The sequence below is a fragment of the Monopterus albus genome, unplaced genomic scaffold (assembly GCF_001952655.1).
Source record: "Monopterus albus unplaced genomic scaffold, M_albus_1.0 scaffold158.1, whole genome shotgun sequence".
Classification (NCBI taxonomy): domain Eukaryota; kingdom Metazoa; phylum Chordata; class Actinopteri; order Synbranchiformes; family Synbranchidae; genus Monopterus; species Monopterus albus.
Window position 1 is genome coordinate 610,035 of NW_018128038.1, and position 20,756 is coordinate 630,790.

Sequence of the window (20,756 nt, forward strand, 5' to 3'; positions counted from 1 at the left end):
CCGGCTCTGTGAATAATATCAATTTTGAACCCTGAAGAACCAATTCGGGTTTAATCCCCAGAGACAGCATAGCGTTGACTAGAATATGGCCGTCAAAGCCTTTTGAATTGTGAGCTAAAAACACTGCTCTGCGATAGTGGGGGCTTCTAAAGTGCATTAGAAATTTCACAGCGCAATCTGGCCTGAAATGATCTCATTTCACATCGCTCGCTGTTATTGCGCTCACATAAAATGGTACGTGCACACCGTTATCATCGGGGTATGTTTCAAAGTCGTAGAATATTAATTTCTTAGCAGGAATATGATCCGCTTTTTCAGGCATGGGTAGGCTCTGCATATAACACTTATGATTATCATCAGCATCATCATAAATTACGCCTCCGCAGGTGTAGCAGGGGGACTCGGGGCATTTGTGGGGCTTAGTCTGTTTACTCAGAGGAATGTAATACAGTCTCAAGCATTTTAAGCATTTTTTATGGATTAGGCATAGGCTGGCATGCGTTTCAGCGTGGGGGTGCCAGGTCATCTCCCTGTGTTTCATGAGACAGTAAGATGATGCGCATAGTCTGTTTCAGCGGTCACACACAACACTCTCAGCGGGAAGCGTTTGCATGCCTGCGCAGTAGGTGGTAAAACAAACGTTACAGTGCCCTGAGCACCTGTGTCCCAAATGATTATCATAACCTCTGTGGCAGAACATGCAAAAACACTTGGAGCCGATGAACGCACAGGGGTTTTTTACACCGTAATAATGGTTGTCAAATAGGAACATGTATAACGGCAGATCATTTGGAGCGCTAGAGGTTTGAACAAATGTTTTGTATGCCTTTTTGGGGGCGGGACAAAGCTTCTGATTGGATAACCTTTCACCTAGAACTGTCAAATCGAGTTTGATGAAAGCCGGTATCTATACTGTGTGTGTCATTTTTCATGTTATCTTACCATTGCTGTTGGTTGTGTGCGTGGGTGAACCGATGAAGCTGGGACGAGGGATGTGGATGCGTCCCACCATGCTGGGCTGCTCATCCGGCACCTTTCCATCTCGCTTCTCCTCCTCATCCTCCTCCCCGCTGTCCCACACACTGCTCTCAGATGGATACTCGTACGTACTCTGGAGACTCGACTCATTGAAGGAGATCTTTAGCTGAAAGAGACAAAGATAATTCTGTGTAAACGATCATCTCTTGTCATTGACATGTTTTCAAACTGCAAGGATGTGAATATTGTTCATTTTCTGGCTACACTATGTCTGCTGACAAAGACCCTGAAGTGCACTTTTTGGTAAAAAAAAAAAAAAAACTCTTCTAAAGAGTTATTTTATTCAATTCCAGTGTTTGTTATAGTTTCCCTACCGTAAAAATTCCCTAACTTCTCCAAGATTCTTGAATTGAGGGATCTATAGTAAAAACTGTCTTTAAATGCATCAGCAATGCAGCATTTTATAATTATGGAAAATGAATGGACAGTGAGTTTGAATTCACATTTTCCATTTCTTTGGGGAGCCCTTGGGGAGTCACATTTGCACTGCATTTTATGAGCACAGTAAACACTAATGTGTTATTACTTCCTTATTGCTGTGTAATACTGCCATCTGTATTATCACACATCTCAGCCATTTGCTCAAAGTGCAGTAATGTCAGTTTAGCTCCACACTCATAACTTATTTAACAGAGCCTTGAATTTGGATTCCTGGAGAGCCAGCTGCAGTTTGTTTACACCTGTCTGAGTGCATGTGCTCTACTCTGTATGTCGTCTATGTGGCACAGGTGGCATCCTTGTGGGAGCTCAGGGCCCGTGATTGATCGTCTCACAGTGTTTGCTGTAAGATGTGTCTGTTTGGCAATGCTCCAGTGGTCTATAGACATGAGTCCATGGGGTGAGACGCGCCCTCGCACTTTGCTGCGCCGTGTCATCCGGCATGAATAACAACTGAGCAGCCAGAAACGTCAGCAGAGCACATTGAGTGGCATTTATTCTCAAAGGAGACATTTCACCTCGCGCCTCTAGCTGAAGAACGTGACTGTTTCTCCAAGAAGATTCTGCTACAGAAAGGTTTTCTGGATATTAAGGTACTTGCTGTTTTAAGGTTTGTGAGAACGCAATCCATGGACATCTGTCAAATTGTAAGAAACCAGATAACATTACCAATAACTACAACATGCAACTCTTGATTACTGTTCACATGCAGTATATCATATACTTCATGTCATCCCTGGTTTGTAAGTTTTTGTTCTTCTTCAATTGTTGACTTTACTTGATCACCTTTACCCATGCCTTTATTTTGTATGATCTCACGTTGTGGTGCTGTCTGCAGTTCTGTTTGTGCGCTCACAAACCTAAAGGCTGATGCTGTAAGAAGGACCATAAACAGTTTCTTATAAGTTACTATAGAAGACTTCATGTGCTCTGGCCACATGTATGTGTTGTAAACTCAGAAGGCTTTATGTTTTCCTTCAGAGTTGCCATGGAGATGACAGCTGACACACATATATAACCGCAGGTTTTACCATGCTGTCCCTGAGGCCATCAGCTGACAGCTTTTAATTACCGTACCTGACTCCATCTACTCTGCAGGCCGTGATCTAACTCTGCCCTAATCTCCATCACAAGGCTACAAAGCCATCAGTGCCACCTCTGACTCAAGAGCATTCAGGGATCGCGCTTAACTTCAGAAAGTCTCATTACCATGCTTCTTCTCTATCCTTTATGACTTCTTAATGATCTGTCTCTGTAATTATGGTGAAGTCTCTGATGGTAGGTAGTTTGTTGCATCATAAAACATGAAAAACACCAGAGAGCCTGAATGTCTGCAAATGTGCAGAGAACCTCAACTTTTCTTTATTTTAAATTATGTCCCAGTTATTAGGCTCCAGAACTTAATACCTTGGAAATCTATTTTCCTCTCTCAGCACTGGGGTAACTACAGACTGCTGACAAATTAAAGGAGAAACCTTGTCTCTTCCACGATGACAGTGCTCCCAGCCATAAGACACGACGGGTCACTGAATGCTCTGATGAGTATGAAAATGATGTGAATCAGATGCTGTGGCCTTCACAGTCACCAGATCTCAGCCAAGTTGAACACCTATGGGAGAGTCTCCACCACCATCAAATGCCACATGTGGGAATATCTGTTGGTAGAACAGTGTTCATCCTTCCAGTAGAGTTCAGAGACTTGGAGAATCAACACTGAAGCTGTTTTGGCCCAACACCTTCCTCAGACACTTTATGCTGGCTATTCAGGTATACAGAACAGTACCTACCTCTAAATAAAATAGCAATTTTTAGACCCAAAGTCTAGAGATTTAAGAAATAAAAGTCTACAGATCTATGAGGAGGCTCTAAATTAGGGACAAAGGTTTGTAGGTTCAGGATGAAGGTTTATGTATTAGAGACTAATGACCTATAGATTTGACAGACGAGGGTTTATAGATTCAAATCAGGAGTCAACTGATCAAAGATGATTTATAGATTATAGACAAGGATCACTAGCTGTAATATGAGTTTATGGACGGAGCTTGGAGATGGAGTATCTCAGCATGGATGATCTGTACAGCAGAGGAGTGTGTTGATAGATTCTGGTTGAAAATCTAGAGTAAGGATGAGGGTCTAGAAATGATGGACAAGGTAGTCTATAGATGAAAGACAAAGGTCTGTAGAGTAAGAACAAATTCAGAATGAGGGTCTAGATTTCAGATGGGGCTGTAGATTTGAGAAGAAATTCTACAAAAGAACACTAAGAACACTAACTGTAAATGACTATAGATTTAGGATGATAGTCTATAGATTCTCATCATCTCCACTGGATCTTCACTGTCATACTCTGGTTATTTCACTGTTGCCAATATCTGATTAGAGCAGAAAAAAAGAGCAAAAAAATAATTAGATCTCATTCATTTATTCTGAAGTATGTGAATGTTTAGTCACATTGTTCAGCTACATCACGTTTCTTAAGATTGTAAGGTAAGATTTGAGTAAAAATGATCATATACGAACCCTGTTCTCCTAGTTGGAAAAACAAGATGGCAAATAAAACAATGAAAATCCAGGCTTTCCTTTAGAGGAGACTGCATATAGAAGTTTGATCTTAAAGGCAAACTGTAGACATTAATGAAAAGGGAAAAAATATTCAAATGATAGCCCACGTACTGTAAGAGCACTGATCGTTCAATATTGTCAAAGCACAAGTAACAACAAAACAGTTTTCCTGACAGCCAAGAAAAAACATTGGTAATTCAGTAACATCACAATCCACAATACACACAGAATCCTATGTATAGATGGAGATTCTGGCGCTATGTTACCATCACCTATTTTCAGCTCCCCAAAAATTGTGGGTAACAGAATGGAGATCTTAATATAAAGGCCTCCCATCCTGCTGCTGCTCATGCTACAGCTGTGTCTTTTTCACCTCTATAATAAAAGAGGCAGGAGTGACTAGTCTTCTGCCCTCATGCTATGGCATACACCAACAGGGGCCTGACTCAGGCCTGCTGTCCTTCTCATTCACCTCAGAGGGCTCAGACAGGATGCTGCGGTGTCGCAAGGCCACTAACAACTGACTATGTTGTATTTAGCAAAGACTGTCTGTGTATTGTAGCATTAATGTGACTGTGTGAGTAAAAAACTGATGCTTTGCATCTGGTCACATTAAAATAAACTGAGGGGAAATGTTTTCTCTAGCCTATCCCTTCTCTAACTTGCTTTGAAAACAGCACAGGAAAATCCTGTTCAGGAGAACACTTTTTTTCAGTATTTCAAAGTATGTTTATGTATAGTATAGTTTATACATGTCATTCCATATGTAAAGGAAATCCCATGTGTGTTCAATAAGAGTTTTAAAAGCATGCGACTAACAAAGTCTTAAAAGTTCACTTACATCCTGCTGATCTGGAGTGGCAAGAACACGACATGAATAACATGCATGTATAGTACAAGTTACTTATTGACCCCATTTGCATTACAAATATGGCACTGAGCAGTGAAGAAATCTGGAGTGTTTAATCATTAAGATTCAGTGACACTGAAACTTCTCATGCAGGAAGAAGTGGGTTATTTGAGTATATAATAAAAGTGGAATTGTATATATTGCATAATGTGAAAGATATGGTTTTTTTTTTAGTTCAGCCCATTTCCTTCTGTTTTTTGTTTTTCTGGGTGTGACTGTGGATTCACTTCATTTCTTTCCTCCATTTTAAATGTAGGTTTTATACTGCATGTGACATCAGAGTTAACAATAAAGGAGAAGTTAAGAAAATTGGTGGGAAGATGTTAAACAGGGGAAGACAAAAATCCTAAGAACAGAATTAAACTGTTCAAGAAGAAGTGGAATCAGTTCAGCTCTGTGGTAGATTTTTTTTGCCTGCTCTGAAAAAGAGTTTTGAGGATGAACAGAAAATGAAAATGGCTTGTCAGGACTGTGACTGCCTGCTGCAGCAGTTTCAGCACCACCACACAGACATGAGATGGAAAGACACTGAGCTGGGTAAATAATATTTCTGAGGAAATTTATTCCACAAGTTCCTTTCACACACGTTTCATCAGCTGTTCACACATTATGTATGAGGACAGACAAAAGAAGACATGAGCGAGAGAGGACGTGGAGAGTCAGTAGATGAGATTATGTCTTCATGAACTTAGGCCGATAAGGAAATGGGAGCAGTGCCAGGAATATTTTTCCAGGCCACCCGGCATGGCGTGGCCTCATTTGGTTTGCTAGTAACTGGACGGGCACAAACACATGCATACAATGATCCTGTTGAAGTCAAAAACTGCAGAGTTACAATGAATCTACAACACAGCGACACAGGTCTCGCTAACAGCTGTGGGTATAGCAACATGTGAGCACTTGTGTTCACATGATGTGCAGCTCACTGGGTGTGCATCTCTTTAAAATGTGTAAACATTTTTCTCAATATTATCAGATGATATAGGGTGTGGTGTATACAGTCATGGTGGTATTGGGTGTGCGCCTGCTGATCCAGGTGGCTGAAGTCAAATTTTCTGCCAAAACGCTGTGCCCTAGTGTGTAGTGATTTGGAGAAGCCCGGCCAGGTGTACGATTAGAGCTAATCTCCAGCCAGATAGATAATATTAGAACAGCACCACCTGAAGAGTTTAGCTGCAGCTCCATTAGTGCCTGAAGAGAGGGATAATAAAGGCTACATGTACTTACACAAAGTATGTGGTGTACCTCTCCACTGTGAAATCAAAGAGGTGGGTGAGTCATTAACAGGCGGAGAGGACGGTCAAGCCAACATTAAACAACTGCACCAATATATACGTTTAGACATTAAAAAAAAACTGTCCCAATAATAACTCATCCCAAACACACTGTCAGTCATAGATGACAGTGTTTTAGTTACATTTATATTTCCTGGAAATGCTCCTAGCCTGGCCATGTGTAATAAAATGTATTTTCATTACTACTGTCTACAGACTGGAGACTAGTGTGCAACTATCAACGCTACATCCACACATCACTAAAAAAAACCTAACAAGTAAGAGCGGTGCGACTGAAATGAAGCCCAGACTTCTTCTTATGCTAGCCTGTTGCTACAGCAGGGTGATGATCCTATAAACACATTCTAGACAGTATAAGCAATTTTCTGAATGTCAACAACACCCTGCTACAAATGAAACATACCTTAGGGGTGAATTGAGCTTATACCAGAGACAGCACACATAATTATTTGTTGGATGGAGGAATTCAATCCATCTTCCAAACCCAAATACAGACCTTTAGCTTCTCGGTGACCTGGGAGATTTGAAAACCACCTGCTGAAAACCGTTGCAGCTGTAAGCGATGCTGTAAATTCCAGTTGAACAGTGCAGGCTCTTGGGTAGGTGTCAACACATTTCTACTTATACATGAGGCTGAGTCAGTTCAGTGTTTAAGTCGAAGTGTTTTGAGTGCTACAACCATCAATGATCAAGTAACACGACGACGACAACAACTGTGAAAACTCTTCACACGTGTAGGTGGCTGGTGCTGGGAGCTCAGGCTCACGACGCAGGCAGCAAGCAGTGTGGAATGACAAAATCTGTTGTTTACACTGCTATGTCTCAAGACTGTGCGAGTCACTGCTGTAATAGTATGCCCTTTGTAGCTGTGTATGTGTGTTGAGGTCTCCCTGGGCTGAGCTGGATTATATGATAACAAAAAGATGAAGGAGGAGACATGTTTCCAAACCTGTTTCTATCAGCAAGCACTTTTACATCTTGCATATTTTCTCATATCTAAACACTTCTGTCAATAAGAATAATCTGGCACAGGGAAAAGCAACTATTGGCTACAGTTATAAAGCCAAAGAGTACCACCACTGTACCATGACAAGAATAAATACACAGAAAAATGAACAAATGTAACATGTATTGAGACTTTTCCAACCTTGTACTGAAATAACTGACCTTGGTTTCACACTGGGCCTCATGAAAACACACTGGTCCTCTGTTAAACATTAGAGGGCTGAGCCGCATCGTTCTCCAGCCACAGAAACACTGATTTAGGTTCACTGATTACAGAGCACGCTCAACAAGAAGCCCATGCAAACATCTTTATTAGACGATATTTCAATTTTACGCGGGTCCTCGCCTGGTCAAAAGGCTCCTCGCAACAGCTACTTATCCATCAATTACAAACCCCACAACATCAACACTGATGTCACAGAGTGTGTGTGTGTGAGTGAGTGAGTGAGAGAGAGAGAGAGAGAGTGTGTGTGTCCTTATCCTAGAATGGTAATGAGAGGATAGAATGGCCGCGGCTCGTGTTGCCCTGGTGACAGGCACCATGGATATGTGACGGAGGGAAACGGGAGAGTGGAGGAGGAGAGACGAACACAGCACTAAGACAGTCGGCTTTTGATCGTGTAGATGTGGAAAACAAATTAAGAGCATTAAGGATTCCCGTGATGATAGAGGGAACAAAAACAACAGCACAACTACCACTTACATACTGCGCATCTCAGGCCTGCAACCAGGACTTATTAACCACAGAAACATTCAGGTGGCTCACACACAGCCTCTGCAGAGAAAGGATTTGAATAAAATTTACCCTATGGCAATAAAGAACCACATACAGCCCCACAGTATTTTGCATTTTAAATGGAGAAAAAAAGGTGGTTTCTTCTGACATGACAGTTAGCCAGGTCTTTTAGATATGTATCTTCTACTTATCAGTACAACCACACAAACTGATGTGCTGGATGTCAAACAAATGCTGGAACTATTCATATAGGTATCGAAAGTCAGTGGCTTCTACCTGCCTTCTTTCAGTCACCCACTCTAGTTTCTTTTTATAAACTTTCAAAAAGCCATGACTGTTAACGTCCTCTGCTTTTAGTCTTTTTCATCTTCTTACTCATGTACTCTAAAGACACACACACGCTGAATTAAACATGACTACGATACTGGGGCTTTGCTGGCTGAATTCTAATTACACTGACTTTGCAGGGTTGCACATGTGCCTGAGGACTGTGTGGGAAACCTCTGAGTGTGTATCAGTATATGGGTGTTTATGCAGAAATGTAGCATAGCTGTGCCCGCATATGCATAGTGTGTGGCAGAGAGTGTTTGTGTGTCCACATCCTGCAGCCTCAGAGTCTTCGGAAGAAATGACAAGCTGGTTAAAAGGAAGCCATATTTGCACTGCAAGTGGTATAAATAATGGAAACAAAGCTAGCACCTCTCTAAAGCGACACACTGTGTGAGACAAAGACATTCTGATGTTTTTAGGGTTGCTAGTGGGTTTAATGTGACTCAAGGACATCTTCATCTAAACATCAAGTCTGCAGTCTTCTGTCCCTACTACAAAGTTTCTCTTTTCCATCACAGCACAGGACAACAGTTACACACCTTTCTTATGGTGTAACCTGACAACAAAATGCTAATACCATAATTAGATATTTAAGGAGGAACCACAGGCAGTGAGGAAGGCATAAGAAGCCCTTTTTCAGACATGCACTGGAACCCTGAAATTCTCTAGACATGCATGTGAGAACACAAATGTCCAAGTCAGCTGACCCAGACATTAAGCAGACTATACTCTAGCAGCTTCCTAGTACAAAGTCTGCATGAGGTCATAGTGAGCCGGAGTGAGAATACAGCAGCATATAGTCCAGAGTATTCACACAGACCTAGTGCGCATGACGACATTCTATCATGTAACTGGAATGAAACTGGAAGAAAACAAACATCCAGTGGTGAAGAAAAATGGTCATTTACAATGAAGACACCAACATAAATATCTAAATGGAGACACAACTCTGGACAAAGTCTGGGCCTGAGTCCGTGGACACAGCCCGGAGTTCATGTGTGAAAACAGCTAAAGAAACTTGGATCCAGCCCTCTAAAACCATCACATAAAGTATTGTATAAAGTCACCTGAACTTAGGCGATCATCATGCTTTCACTTCAGCATTAGGATCACGTGCTTCCTGGAAGGCTGGGCAAACTGTCTGACCTCTTGGATGTATAAAGTCCATTAGAAGGTCAGATATGTATAATGTAAATCAGCAGAGAACTATTACCCGTCTCTATGGCTGCCCTCCATTCTATGCAGTGTCACTCTCAACTTTGTTTTCAGCTACAGCGGGCAGCAGGTTTTCACCAAAAAGGCTCAGATAAACCCGCAGTACACTGCTGAACATAAGATAATGTCCAACAGCTTTAGAGCCACACAGTTTCCTCAGGAGCGGAGGCGGTCCAAAACACTTAATATTGGCCCTATAGTCATCAGAAAGCCAGAAACACAGCTCAACATTAATACTAATGTTGCATGTGTAAATAAGTAAGTAACACCTTTAGCTTTGCCAGGTGGCTGGTAAAGCTAAGCAGTTGCTTCATACAGCACCTTGTTTTAGCTTAAACACAACCCTTTATTTTATTAAAAATGCTGCTTCAGGGATGTGGAGTGAAAGGCAGGCTACTCAATCATAATACCGATTTTATTTATAGGGCACTATGTGTTAGAAAAAGTCAAAGAACTGCTGTTGCAATGAAACGTCCAGACTGGGAACACATTCAATATAAGTGTTAATAAAAAGTTAATTGTATCACTCAACTTTAGTGCACAGCTAATAATGCAGCATTTCTCCTGTCGCGTCACCGCAGCCTCAATAAAGGAAAAAAAAAGCAGGCGGCTAGCTGTTTTCTTTTTAAAGAACGAAGAATGGGAGAAGGTGATAGTTTACAGGAAGTGTAAGGGAGGAGAGAAGGAGAATGTCTGCTGGATGGTAAATAATTAAACACAATGGACTTTCACACCTGTAGCCCAGGCACACAATGTAAATGTAGGAGTGTGCCCTTTCTTTGGTCTTCTTTTGTTCCCCAGAGCTCTTAACCATTTAGGCTGGAGTATTTTTAACCTGCTGTATGCACGGCATTTAACCACAAGCTTAAAAAAAAACCTGTGGGTTCTCTAAATACCGATGAATGTACTTCACATCCGTGCACAGAGGCAGAGTAAAGTAATGTTGCAAAAGCATGACTTTCGCATGACTGGTGTTGGGACAGCAGTCACAGCCCAGGAATATTTGTAAAGTGCTTTTAAAAAGCATGATTAATTGCAACATTCTGAATAGGTGTTATTCATGGAGGAGCAGCTACTGTAGCTTGACTTTAATTTTCTTGTTGCACCAATTCATGACATGCATACACTGTGTCAATATGTACTTAGCTGTCCTATTGGTGTATAGTAATTTTTTTTTTTAATTCAGAGTGCTTAATGCTGACAGACTTATTACAAGCATGTGCAGAATTCATACATCAGCTGAAATACAACAGCCTAATCCTCATCATCATGTTGACTGCCAGGCTACAGAGCACTAAAGTCACTACGCAAAAAAAGAGGTGGAAACTTGTTCCACTTATTGTATTCCATAAGTCTCCCTCTCTCTGAATTCTATTATAAATATAGCTGATGCACATTGGATGGTAAGGGTATTTAAAATAATTTACAAAAAGAAACAGAGCAAAACAGAGGTGGTGCCACCATCAGAGATTTGGTGGCACCAGCGCCACCAGTATGAAATGTTAGTCTGGAGCCCTGATAATTATCACTTTTGATAACAAACACATGAACCTAATCATTAGCTTGACAGAATGATCATAATTACATATAAACGTGCTACAGTAATTTAGAAATAAGTCATCCAGTGGGTCTGCTGTGCGCATACACAGAGACTATGAACAGGGGAGTGTGCCATTATCTCTCCCTCTCTCTCTCTCTCTCTGGATGCTGTGCTGACAACACATGGGTCAGTCTCCTTTCACCATAATAACTGGTCATATTGAGCAGTCTTCCAAAACAAACCCCCCCGCCCCCTGCTGTGTCTTGTTGCTAGCTGCATTTCTCCTTGACCAAGAGCGGCAGTGCCTACCACTCGGAGGAAAACAATCTGCTTGTGCAAAATCAAGAGAGACCAGTCCAGTTAAAGTGCAGATGAAAACAGAGTCAGTCTAGGCCTGTGTTTTTAAAGCCTGAGTCGATTTTATGCAAATGCAGGAATGATGCAGTACAAGAAGCTGCGTTTGACCTACATACTGTAGCTCTTTCACAATTCCTTCCCCAATACAGAAGAGGTGGTCACGGGAAGCTGGAAGTGAGGGGACAGACTTTATTATCCACCACCACAGAGGAATAAAGGAGTGTGCTCTGGGTAAAGGAGAACAACAAAGCAGAGTGGTCACAGAGGAGTAAAGGAGAACAACAAAGCAGAGTGGTGAAAGACAAGAGCACAGGTGAGATTGTGCTGGATGTGTTCCAACACTCATATCAGTCTTGAGAGTTCAAAAATTAGAACACGCAGCAAGAGAGTGTGGAGAGAGTAAAATGCTTCTGGAACACATAGAGGAAGGGTTGATGATCTGCTGTGGTCAAGCTCTCAAGCCCCGCTGTGCACATGGAACATTCTTTTCCAGCCAAACTCCTCGTTAAAAAAACCGCCTGCGTTTGTTGGAAAAAGAGCGCACAATAAACCCAGTGCCGGACCAGAACGCTGAGCTGAGACGATTCTGCGAGGCTGCTTTCACACAGAAGTGGACCTGAATTAAAATTCCACACAAATTATACAGGCCAGGCCAAGCCTCGATGCCTTTTATAATTGCCCGCGCAGCCTTGCCCAGAGAGGAAGAAAAAAAAATTCTCAGCCTTGATAAAGACCAAGAAGAGCAGAACCAAAGGAGAAACTGTCTGGTTTGTGAGCAACAAGTACAAAAGACCTGATATGTTCATGTCTTGTGCCAGTCTACATGCATATGTGCACACAGTAAAAATGCATGTGCACCACAAGTGTGCTGCATGGACATGTCTGCAGCCTGAATATCCATCATTATAAAGTCGTGATGTGCAGGCAAGCACCGCTCAAACCCACAGAACTTTATTTTAAACTCTCCTGTAGTTAAAATCCCACACTTTCCATCAATACTAAATATATGATACTGGATTAAAGGGGAATGTGAAGAAAAAGTTCCACAAGACATCTATGAATCCCCATTTAAAGGAAGGATACAGCATTTACAGACCCTGGTACTCTGGGCTCAGCTATTTTAATCAGAACTGAACGTAGGTGGTAGGATTTTTGACACTGTTGGGCAAAAACTGACGTTTCAGTACAGGCCTCCAGGCCAGCGTCCGAGAGGCTGACACACTGAGCTAGACTGAAGAACTGCCAGGAGGCTCCAAAACATTCATCATTACAGGTGACGTGGTGCTGATTTAGATGCCCCACACCCTGAGCATCTATATCAGATTTATTCTAAATGTGTTACATTTGGTAAAAATTCAAGCCACAGGCTGCCGCCGTTGGCTCTCTCTTCATTACAGATACAAAAGAGACACAAACACCAGCATGATGAAGAAGTGCTTTGTGAGCAGGCTGATCCAAATCTGCACGCAGCTTACAGCACTCGCAAAATTAATTAGAAACATTCTCTGTTATTTAATTAATCCCTAATACAAATGAAACAGGAGCAATCTGCAGCAAGACCTGCACCAAGCAGGCGGCAGACACACACTCCGCTATCATTTTATTATGATTACAACCAGGTTGCATAAATATCTCAGCTTTGGACAAGAACAAAAATGTAAAAGAATCAACAAATATGCTCCTCAGAGTCAGGGGGACAGGTCAGAGCTGGCCTGATTGGGCCCCTGGCCAAATGCTGAGAACTGAATACAGCCTTGATGAGATTGCTCAGTCATTAGGCTTAGAGGGCCACCTAACCCAGTAACGTGCTCTGCGACAAATAACATGCTTTTGTGGGACGCCAATCCACAGGAAAAAAAATCACTGTGTTGATCTAAGTAGAGGTTTAAAAGCTACATGCGCTTTTAATCCAGTTAGAGCAGGTCAAGTGATGGGACACGCAGATTTGGAGCAGGAGACACTTATACCACAGGACATGTAAATAACTGTGAAGATTAACCATAAGGTGGAAACACTGCTTGAAGCCTTACAAAAACACAGGGTGCACCAGCTTGGTTCAGGAACAGTACAGTGACAGACGCACAGAGCGAAACAAAAACCAAACACAGAGCATTTCCTGTGTGGTGCTGACTACTAAATTTAGATCAGACGAAACTTTAATAAGTGCATTAGATTTACAGGGTATGACAATATTACTACTGTCCGAGTGCTGCGGTGTTGACATGTTTATATTTGATGTAGGATGATGATCAAGGAATTAGCACTGTGACTAGTGATTTGCATTATTGTTGAATCTCTCGAGTGTGTCTTTGATTAACTTGTTTATCTGTTAGTCTTGCAAATGTTGGTGAAAATAAAGCCCATCTCAAAGCTCCAGAGACTAAGGTGGGTTCTTCACATTGTTTTATCTGAAAAACCCAAAGATAGTCAGTTAACAATGATGTAAAACGGAGACAAGGAGCAAATTCTCCTATCTCAGAAGCTGGAACAACAAATAGAACATATGTTTGCTTGTTAAATAATTAAGAAATTAATTGATAATCGCTTTATCTTTTCAGCACCAGTCTTTGTCTCCCCTGCACGCTCTGAGTGTATGTGTAAAGCCGGTCAATAAAGCCACAAAGTCTGGTTGAGTGTTTGCTCTCACCTTCTTGCCAGTGGAGCCCGTCTTGGAGAGGCAGGACTTTGCGAGGGACAGGTACCCACCGATGACCTCAATCTCCTCCACAGCGGGGTAGCGCTTCTTCAGCAGGGAGCCCAGCTGTGCATAGGGGGCCTGTGGGGACGTGGACCCTGGCGGGGCTTCAGTTGAGGCTTCCTGCTGGGGCTCAGGTGAGCCTGGCTGGACCTCGGGCTCCACCCTACGTTTAGGCACCACAGTGAAGGTGTTCCCCTTTCTCCTCTGCACCATGGGACTGGGAACAGGGATACACTGTGGAGGCTCCACATCTATGTCATCTATGTTTGTTATTGGCAGTTGATCCACAAGAGGCTGTTCTGGAGCAGGGGAGGGGGGAGAGAAAGGAGGTGAAGATGGGATCGCTGGGGAGGAGGGGGGTGAAGACATGGTAGGTGGAGAGAAAGGAGCTGGGGCGAGAGCTGGAGATGGAGACAAAGTTTCTGAAGCTGGGGGAGGTGCAGGACTTGTGGCAACAGAAGGAGATGGTTCAGGCATGGGTGGCCTTGTTACCCTCTCCACCTCCTTCTCTTCCTGCTGCTTCTCTTCCTTCCTTTTTGATGCCAGAGCCGGCGTAGGGGCTTGTGAGGTTGGCACTCCAGACATGGGCACCTCTGCCACTCTGTGGGCAGGGGAAGACTTGATGGGCCCAGGCGGTGCAGGGCTGCTTGTTGCAGAAGAGGCAGAAAGACGGCACTTGGGAATGACTGTGAAGGAGTTTCGAGACTGCAGACGTAGGTTTGCGAGGGCCCGTGCCTGGGTATCCCCATCAGGAATTTGAGCAAGGTCTGGCTTTGGAGAGGGACGGATCTCAAAGTCAGGTGAGGAACGCACCACCTTGGATGAGATGGGGCTTGAGGGGGACTCGGCGCGGGCACGACGGGTCTCCGGAGAGCATGGCACCTTGGGTTTGGGTGGCACCTCGGCACCCTCCCAGTCTCTCTCTCTGGTGGATTTGGTTAGCCCCCTCTCTGATTCATCTCTGGGGGTTATAGCTACACCACGGCTACCACTCTCCTCAAACCACTGACGGAAGGAAGACACAGACTGAGGGGTTGCAGGGCGCTGGGGGCTGCCTGGCTCAGAGACAGCAGGCTGTGGCTTTGGTTTGGAAGAACAGGGACTCTGGAAGACAGGTGAGGATGGCTGGCTACTGCCTGGGCTGATGACCGATGGACCTGGCCTGGGCTTTGGCACCAGATCTGGCTGTGGCTTGGGCCAGAGTCTTGGCCTGCTACTGGCAATACAATCCAGGTCCAACAGGTTCTCTGTGCTGTGGGACTTCTTCTGCAGCTTCCCGTAGTTACTGTCAAACTTCTGCAGCATCCGGCTGACCCTGCCCTGGCCTTCACCTGCATGATATGATGTGACTTCCTGATCAGGGCGACCCAGGGTGCTCAAGTTCTCCTCACTCTTGCTTAACGTGGTGTCATAAATTACGACTTCCTTGGCTCTTATCTCAGTAACAGCACTCCCTCTCCGGTCCAGAAGGTCGTTCAGAGAGCTATAACTACCGATACCGTTTTGTTGCCATTTGGACCCGGGTTTTACCCCTCCTGCTTCTGGAAAGTAATCCGGATCCGATTCAATTATGATTATATTCTCTGCGCGGATAGTCCGTATACCGGGTACACTGCCGTACAGCTCCAAGATGTGCTGCGCCGGGCGAGCAGCGTTTTCTCGGTCTTGCCGCCTCCTCCGCTCCTTTTCCAGCTTGATGAACGGGTTCTCCTCCAGCGGGCCCAGGCTTTCCTGTAGCACCAGGCTTTCCCGTGTGTGACCCTCCCTCGGTGTCGTCCGTGGCTCTTTGTTGATCGCGAAGTGTTGGCTGGTGGTGGTGATGGTGTAGTTCCGCCCGGACACGCCGCTCGGTCCGCCGTCTCTCTTGGGTCCGCCGCCGCCGCTGCTGCTGCTGCCATTCACACTTCCTGACAGCTCACCGTTAACCCGCTGCGGTCCCGCACCGCCGGGAATTGTCTCCGCAGCACCAGCTCCCCCAGTCCCGCCACCCTTTGCCTTCCTCCTCTCCAGAATCTCTCCTTTCCAGGCCGGCATCCTCGGGCTTTCTTGTCCGGCCTCTTGGCGGAGGACGCGTACCTCTCCTCCACCAGACATTGCGGAGGATTGTTTGGAGGGGATGAAGAGGTAGAGGGGTAGGCTCCGAGACGGTCTGGCCGCGGTCCGGTGCGGCTATTAAACCTTTATCCAGCTCTGACTTGTACCTACAGCACCGATCACCGCACACTCTCTCACATCCTTACCGTTGCTTTCTTCTCTCTCCTCCCCGTGCTTTCTCACTGCCTTGGCTCCCTCTCTCCCCACAGCTCCTGAACGCAGCCCCGCCCCTCCGCAGCAGCGCGGGCAGCTTCGACGTTCCCATCAGTCGTTATGGTTTATAGACACGCCCCATCTCTTTTTGTAGACCGCCTCACATCGACGCAGACCACTCCCATTTCTATTGTTGACTGGGCAAGGAAGTCCTGTCAATCAAAAATGTTGCGTTCAGGTTCAACCAATCCCTCCCATTTTTTTTTTTACCATGTTTAATGCTATTAGTGAATGGATCCGTTATTAAGTGATTAAATATCGCTTTGTTGTCACTATTATCTGTACTCATACTAATTAATCTAATGTTTCATTATAGGAGATAGACTACTAGTTATTCATTTAAATCATAACTTGCAAATTCATCTACCACATTAGAAGTGTACTAAATAGCCTTTTATTATGGTTGCAAAATCTTAAGAACTTAGCCTACTTAGCTCTGTTGTGGTATTGTATCCTACTGAATAGTGATTTCCTTGTGCTTCATTTATTTTTTTTCTACTTATGGTTTTCCAATAATGTTTCAAATTCTTTGATGTTTGTAGCATTTGTAGGTTATAGTTTTCAGCTCAAACTGCATACTGTATAACCAGTATTACAGTAGACTATAGGGACACATTAAGCCTAAATTGTTTTGTTAGGGCGTAATAAATAGGGAATATGCAGTGCCAGGTGGTGGCTGAAGTCTGTTCATTCAACATTTGCCAATGATGCCACCTGTCGATAATCCGGCTCTAGTAAACGTGTGCTGAGTAGCCTGTTGCACATAAATCAGCACTAAGAGGGCTATTCTAGGCTACTACAAACTATATGTGCACCTCATCAAAGAGCACAAATGAGTAAAATAATCAAATGCATATAGTCTGTTTCCTCTTTACAGCTGTCTTGTAAGATGTAAATTAAAGCACAGCTGGTGTTCGGGGCCACAGCTATTTGAAGACACCATATCCTCAGTGTTACAGTGGTATTTCTGGGAATTACATTCAAATGAGTTTACATTCTATTTTAACATATATACTTTAAGGCGGATTGTGATTGTTATCATTTACTACATTTTAGCACTGGATTTTATGTTCCCCACTAAAGTTAGGTGAATAATTAAAGAGTGAAATGTTTTGATTTTCTTTCAGTACTCAAGGTTTTGACCAAAATCATTTGGGCTCATTTAGAACAATCTGGACAGTGCTATTTAGCCAGGTGACAAATATACAAACAAAACTACCAAAGAACCAACGTAGGGTGTACAGCCACGCATCTTGTTTTGGTCTGTACACTTTCACATCATCACTTCTTTAAAACAAGCAGGACACTAACAAAGTAAAAACTAAGGTACATCTGTAAACTAATGAGTGACGCACAGGACTGTTTACATTGTGGTTTAGCACGCTCATATAAAAAAGCCAGTATCGCCTCCTTGTGGCCAGGGAGACCAAGACACACCAAAAGGCCATAAAAGGTGTTAACGTAATATTCATTGGTTAAATGTTGATTTATTTACATGTATATACAGATGACAATGAGGGTGTCACAATAGGAACATAAGATTTCTTTGCAAAAAAATAAAATAAAATAAAAAATACATATTACACAATTTCACATGAATACTTATCTTAGAATGTAGTACATACAAGGTAAAATAAAAGACAAATACATTACTTATTTTACAGATAAACAGCAATCTTCAGGGCATATGTGTGCACACAAATTACAGCTTGTAGAAATCACATTCACTTCTTCTAAATGTGAGGGTGAGCGCTGGCAAGTTTCAGAACCAGCTTGTTGCTGTCCACACCAGTCTCACTGAAGGAACTAACAAACTAGGCAATGTGTGAGCCACACTCCCAGCAACAGGCAACAAAGTGAGACACAAGATAAAACTAATCAGTTGGCTGGCAGGCACTGCCTTCCTCTGGTTAAAAACAAAAGAGCAAGGCTGCAACAAAAATGGGTGGACAAAGATGCCTAGAGGGTTACTGCCCTAAGGTTTCACCAATTTACTGAACTTACAGGTGTTTTGTGCACATGTGCATTAAAACATAATTCTGGTAACATCTTCCTCTTGGCTCACTGTCTACTATTAATTGCACAAAGTAGAGGTATTACCATTGTTCAGACACACATTTACTGCGCTGGCATCTTCTCTGCCTCCTATGAGTTCCTAAAAGTATCACAACAACCAGAGTCATGAAAAGGGGATTCCAAAAACCAGAGACAAATGTTTGAATTTATTTCCATTTACCGTTCCCAATCAATTAAAGGTTCACAGTAGCTATAGTTGCCATTAAATGTTTACACTACATGGTCAAATGTATGCAGTGATTCTATTTTTCAAATGTAGCATTGTTCTCACTTCCAAACTATAGGAATTAATATGCTGCCATACAAGGGTGCACTCTTCTGGTTCCTGAGTTCCCACAAGATACACAGAACCCAGTGGCAGGGATTTGCTCCTATTCAGTGCAAGTACATTAGTGAGATCAGCCATCGATGCTGGGCGGTAAGGCCTGGCTCAACATCCGGACTCTGCAGGCCAGTCATGTTCTTCCTCACCAAAACTATTTTTATGGACCTCACCTTGTTCACTGGTGCACTGTTTTGTTAACACAAACAAAGGAAAAAAAAAACACAATGTAGCCATCAAGTTGGAAACATACTGTTTAAAATATCTTTGTATGTCATAGCAATATTATTTCCCTTAACTGAAACCAAGAAAAAAAATATTCCCAATATTCCCACCACATACTTTTGGCCATAGAGTCCATTTCAGCATTTAGCAACACACAAATTGCCTTCTCCTTTCTTTTTTAAAATCCTGCATTATAACTCGAGCAAGCAGCAAAGTTTAACGCTATTAGAAATACAAACAACAAAACAATAGATTCTGGTGTGACCTGAAATGTGCATATGAAAGATTCACAAGTGTTTATTAGTTTTTTTTCTGTAAAAAGTAGGCAATGAGCCAGAAGAAAACTTACACTATTGTTACAATTTAAATCTCTATCAGCAGAAGAAGATTGCACTCACAACTACTAACTCATCAGTTGACACGACACGCTCGTATCATCAGCAGCTGCAGCAGGATGAACAGCGGTGAGACGATGAGGCCAAACCACAGGTCTCTGGCTTGCTCTTGCTCTGCGAGCTTCTGACATAGCAGCACCTCGCACACCAGCTTCAGGCTGAGCACCGTCAGCACCCAGAGGAGCCGCAGCACAGCCAGACGCTTCTCATTCTCCTGGTAAAGCCGAATGGACACAATGGCTGTGAAGTAGGTGCTAAGGCCGTCGGCGGCGAACAGGGGGACAAATACCAGCCACCAGCTCAGCGTGGGTGTGAACATGTCAGCTCGCAGTGCAACCAGCATACTGAAAACCAGCAATGCCAACAGGTGGAGGAACAATTCAAAGGTGGCAAAGCCCAGCCACTGGACCAGTTCCTTCAGGGAGAACAGCATGGCTGAGGACTGTGGGCCGAGTGACACACTGGCAGCCCTGGTTGGGGTTCAAGGTGCTCCAGAGCTAGGGTGGCAGAGGGTGGAGGTGAGGAGTCACTGATTACACCTGAGCATGAATGGCGAGCTACCACAAAGATGTCCCACTTTACTACTGGCTACATCTTCAAATACACCCTGAGGAGGATGATCGGGAGGGGGGGGTGTGAGTGTGACAACAGATAGTGGTCCCAGTCACAGCCTCTCTGGAACCCTGCCTTGCATTTGATAAAATAAACATAACATTAGACAAAGTGAAAGAATCTGGCAGAATTGATGAAGAAAAGACGTAAGCATACTTACACACTGTGTAGCACAGATTAGACTGGGCCCAAATCACACCTCACCAAATTAGGTAACAGCTAATGAAGATAGCCAGAGATTCTAACCGTCTTCTGTTATTATTTCTTCCCATTGTCACTTCATTATTTAGCCTGATTAACATAGGCTACATTGCGGCTGATACTCGTATGCTGAGTTTAATATGATACACGACGTAATTTTAGCTTTAGCGTTACATGTCAAGTCGAGCAACGATCACATCGATACACACTATAGCCGATGTTGGTACTACAACGTCGGCTAACCAGAGACAGTTAAAGGTGATACAGCGCCTATACTTTCCAACACAGCGCAAGTATACACATAAATAAAATATAGTATACTGCCACAATACCTTACTTTACCTTCAAATCCGTCGGATGTTTTCTACTCCATCTAACTGGATGCGAAATCGCCAATAACCCTATCGAGTCATTAGCATCGTAACTTCACTGTAGAGGAATATCGCGAGAAGACTACATTGGCCGTACGGTGGCCGAAAAGTCAATGGGACCTT

General features: G+C 43.4%; 2 protein-coding genes across 7 annotated transcripts in view; both read right to left on the reverse strand.

The window, feature by feature from the left end:
* tprn (taperin) overlaps positions 1-16,489 on the reverse strand; it is a 32,168-nt gene extending 15,679 nt beyond the window's left edge. The window contains exons 1-2 of the mRNA XM_020615100.1: positions 14,074-16,489; positions 943-1,144 (exon numbers count right to left, since the gene is read on the reverse strand). Coding sequence (XP_020470756.1) covers positions 943-1,144; positions 14,074-16,218 — 2,347 coding nt within the window. The 5' untranslated portion in view covers positions 16,219-16,489. The remainder of the gene's footprint in view (positions 1-942; positions 1,145-14,073) is intronic.
* Positions 16,490-18,311: 1,822 nt separating this feature from the next.
* tmem203 (transmembrane protein 203) lies at positions 18,312-20,739 on the reverse strand. 6 transcript variants are annotated; one of them, XM_020615137.1, is made up of 3 exons: positions 20,595-20,739; positions 19,453-20,132; positions 18,312-19,018 (listed from the first exon to the last, which is right to left on the reverse strand). In XM_020615137.1, the coding sequence occupies exon 2, from the start codon at positions 19,880-19,882 to the stop codon at positions 19,466-19,468; it is 417 nt and encodes a 138-aa protein (XP_020470793.1). In that variant the 5' UTR covers positions 19,883-20,132; positions 20,595-20,739; the 3' UTR covers positions 18,312-19,018; positions 19,453-19,465. The 6 variants fall into 6 exon arrangements, with proteins under 6 accessions (XP_020470793.1, XP_020470792.1, XP_020470790.1 ...); XM_020615136.1 differs by having other exon boundaries at positions 20,605-20,738; XM_020615134.1 differs by having other exon boundaries at positions 19,453-20,136; positions 20,595-20,738.
* Positions 20,740-20,756: the final 17 nt, after the last annotated feature.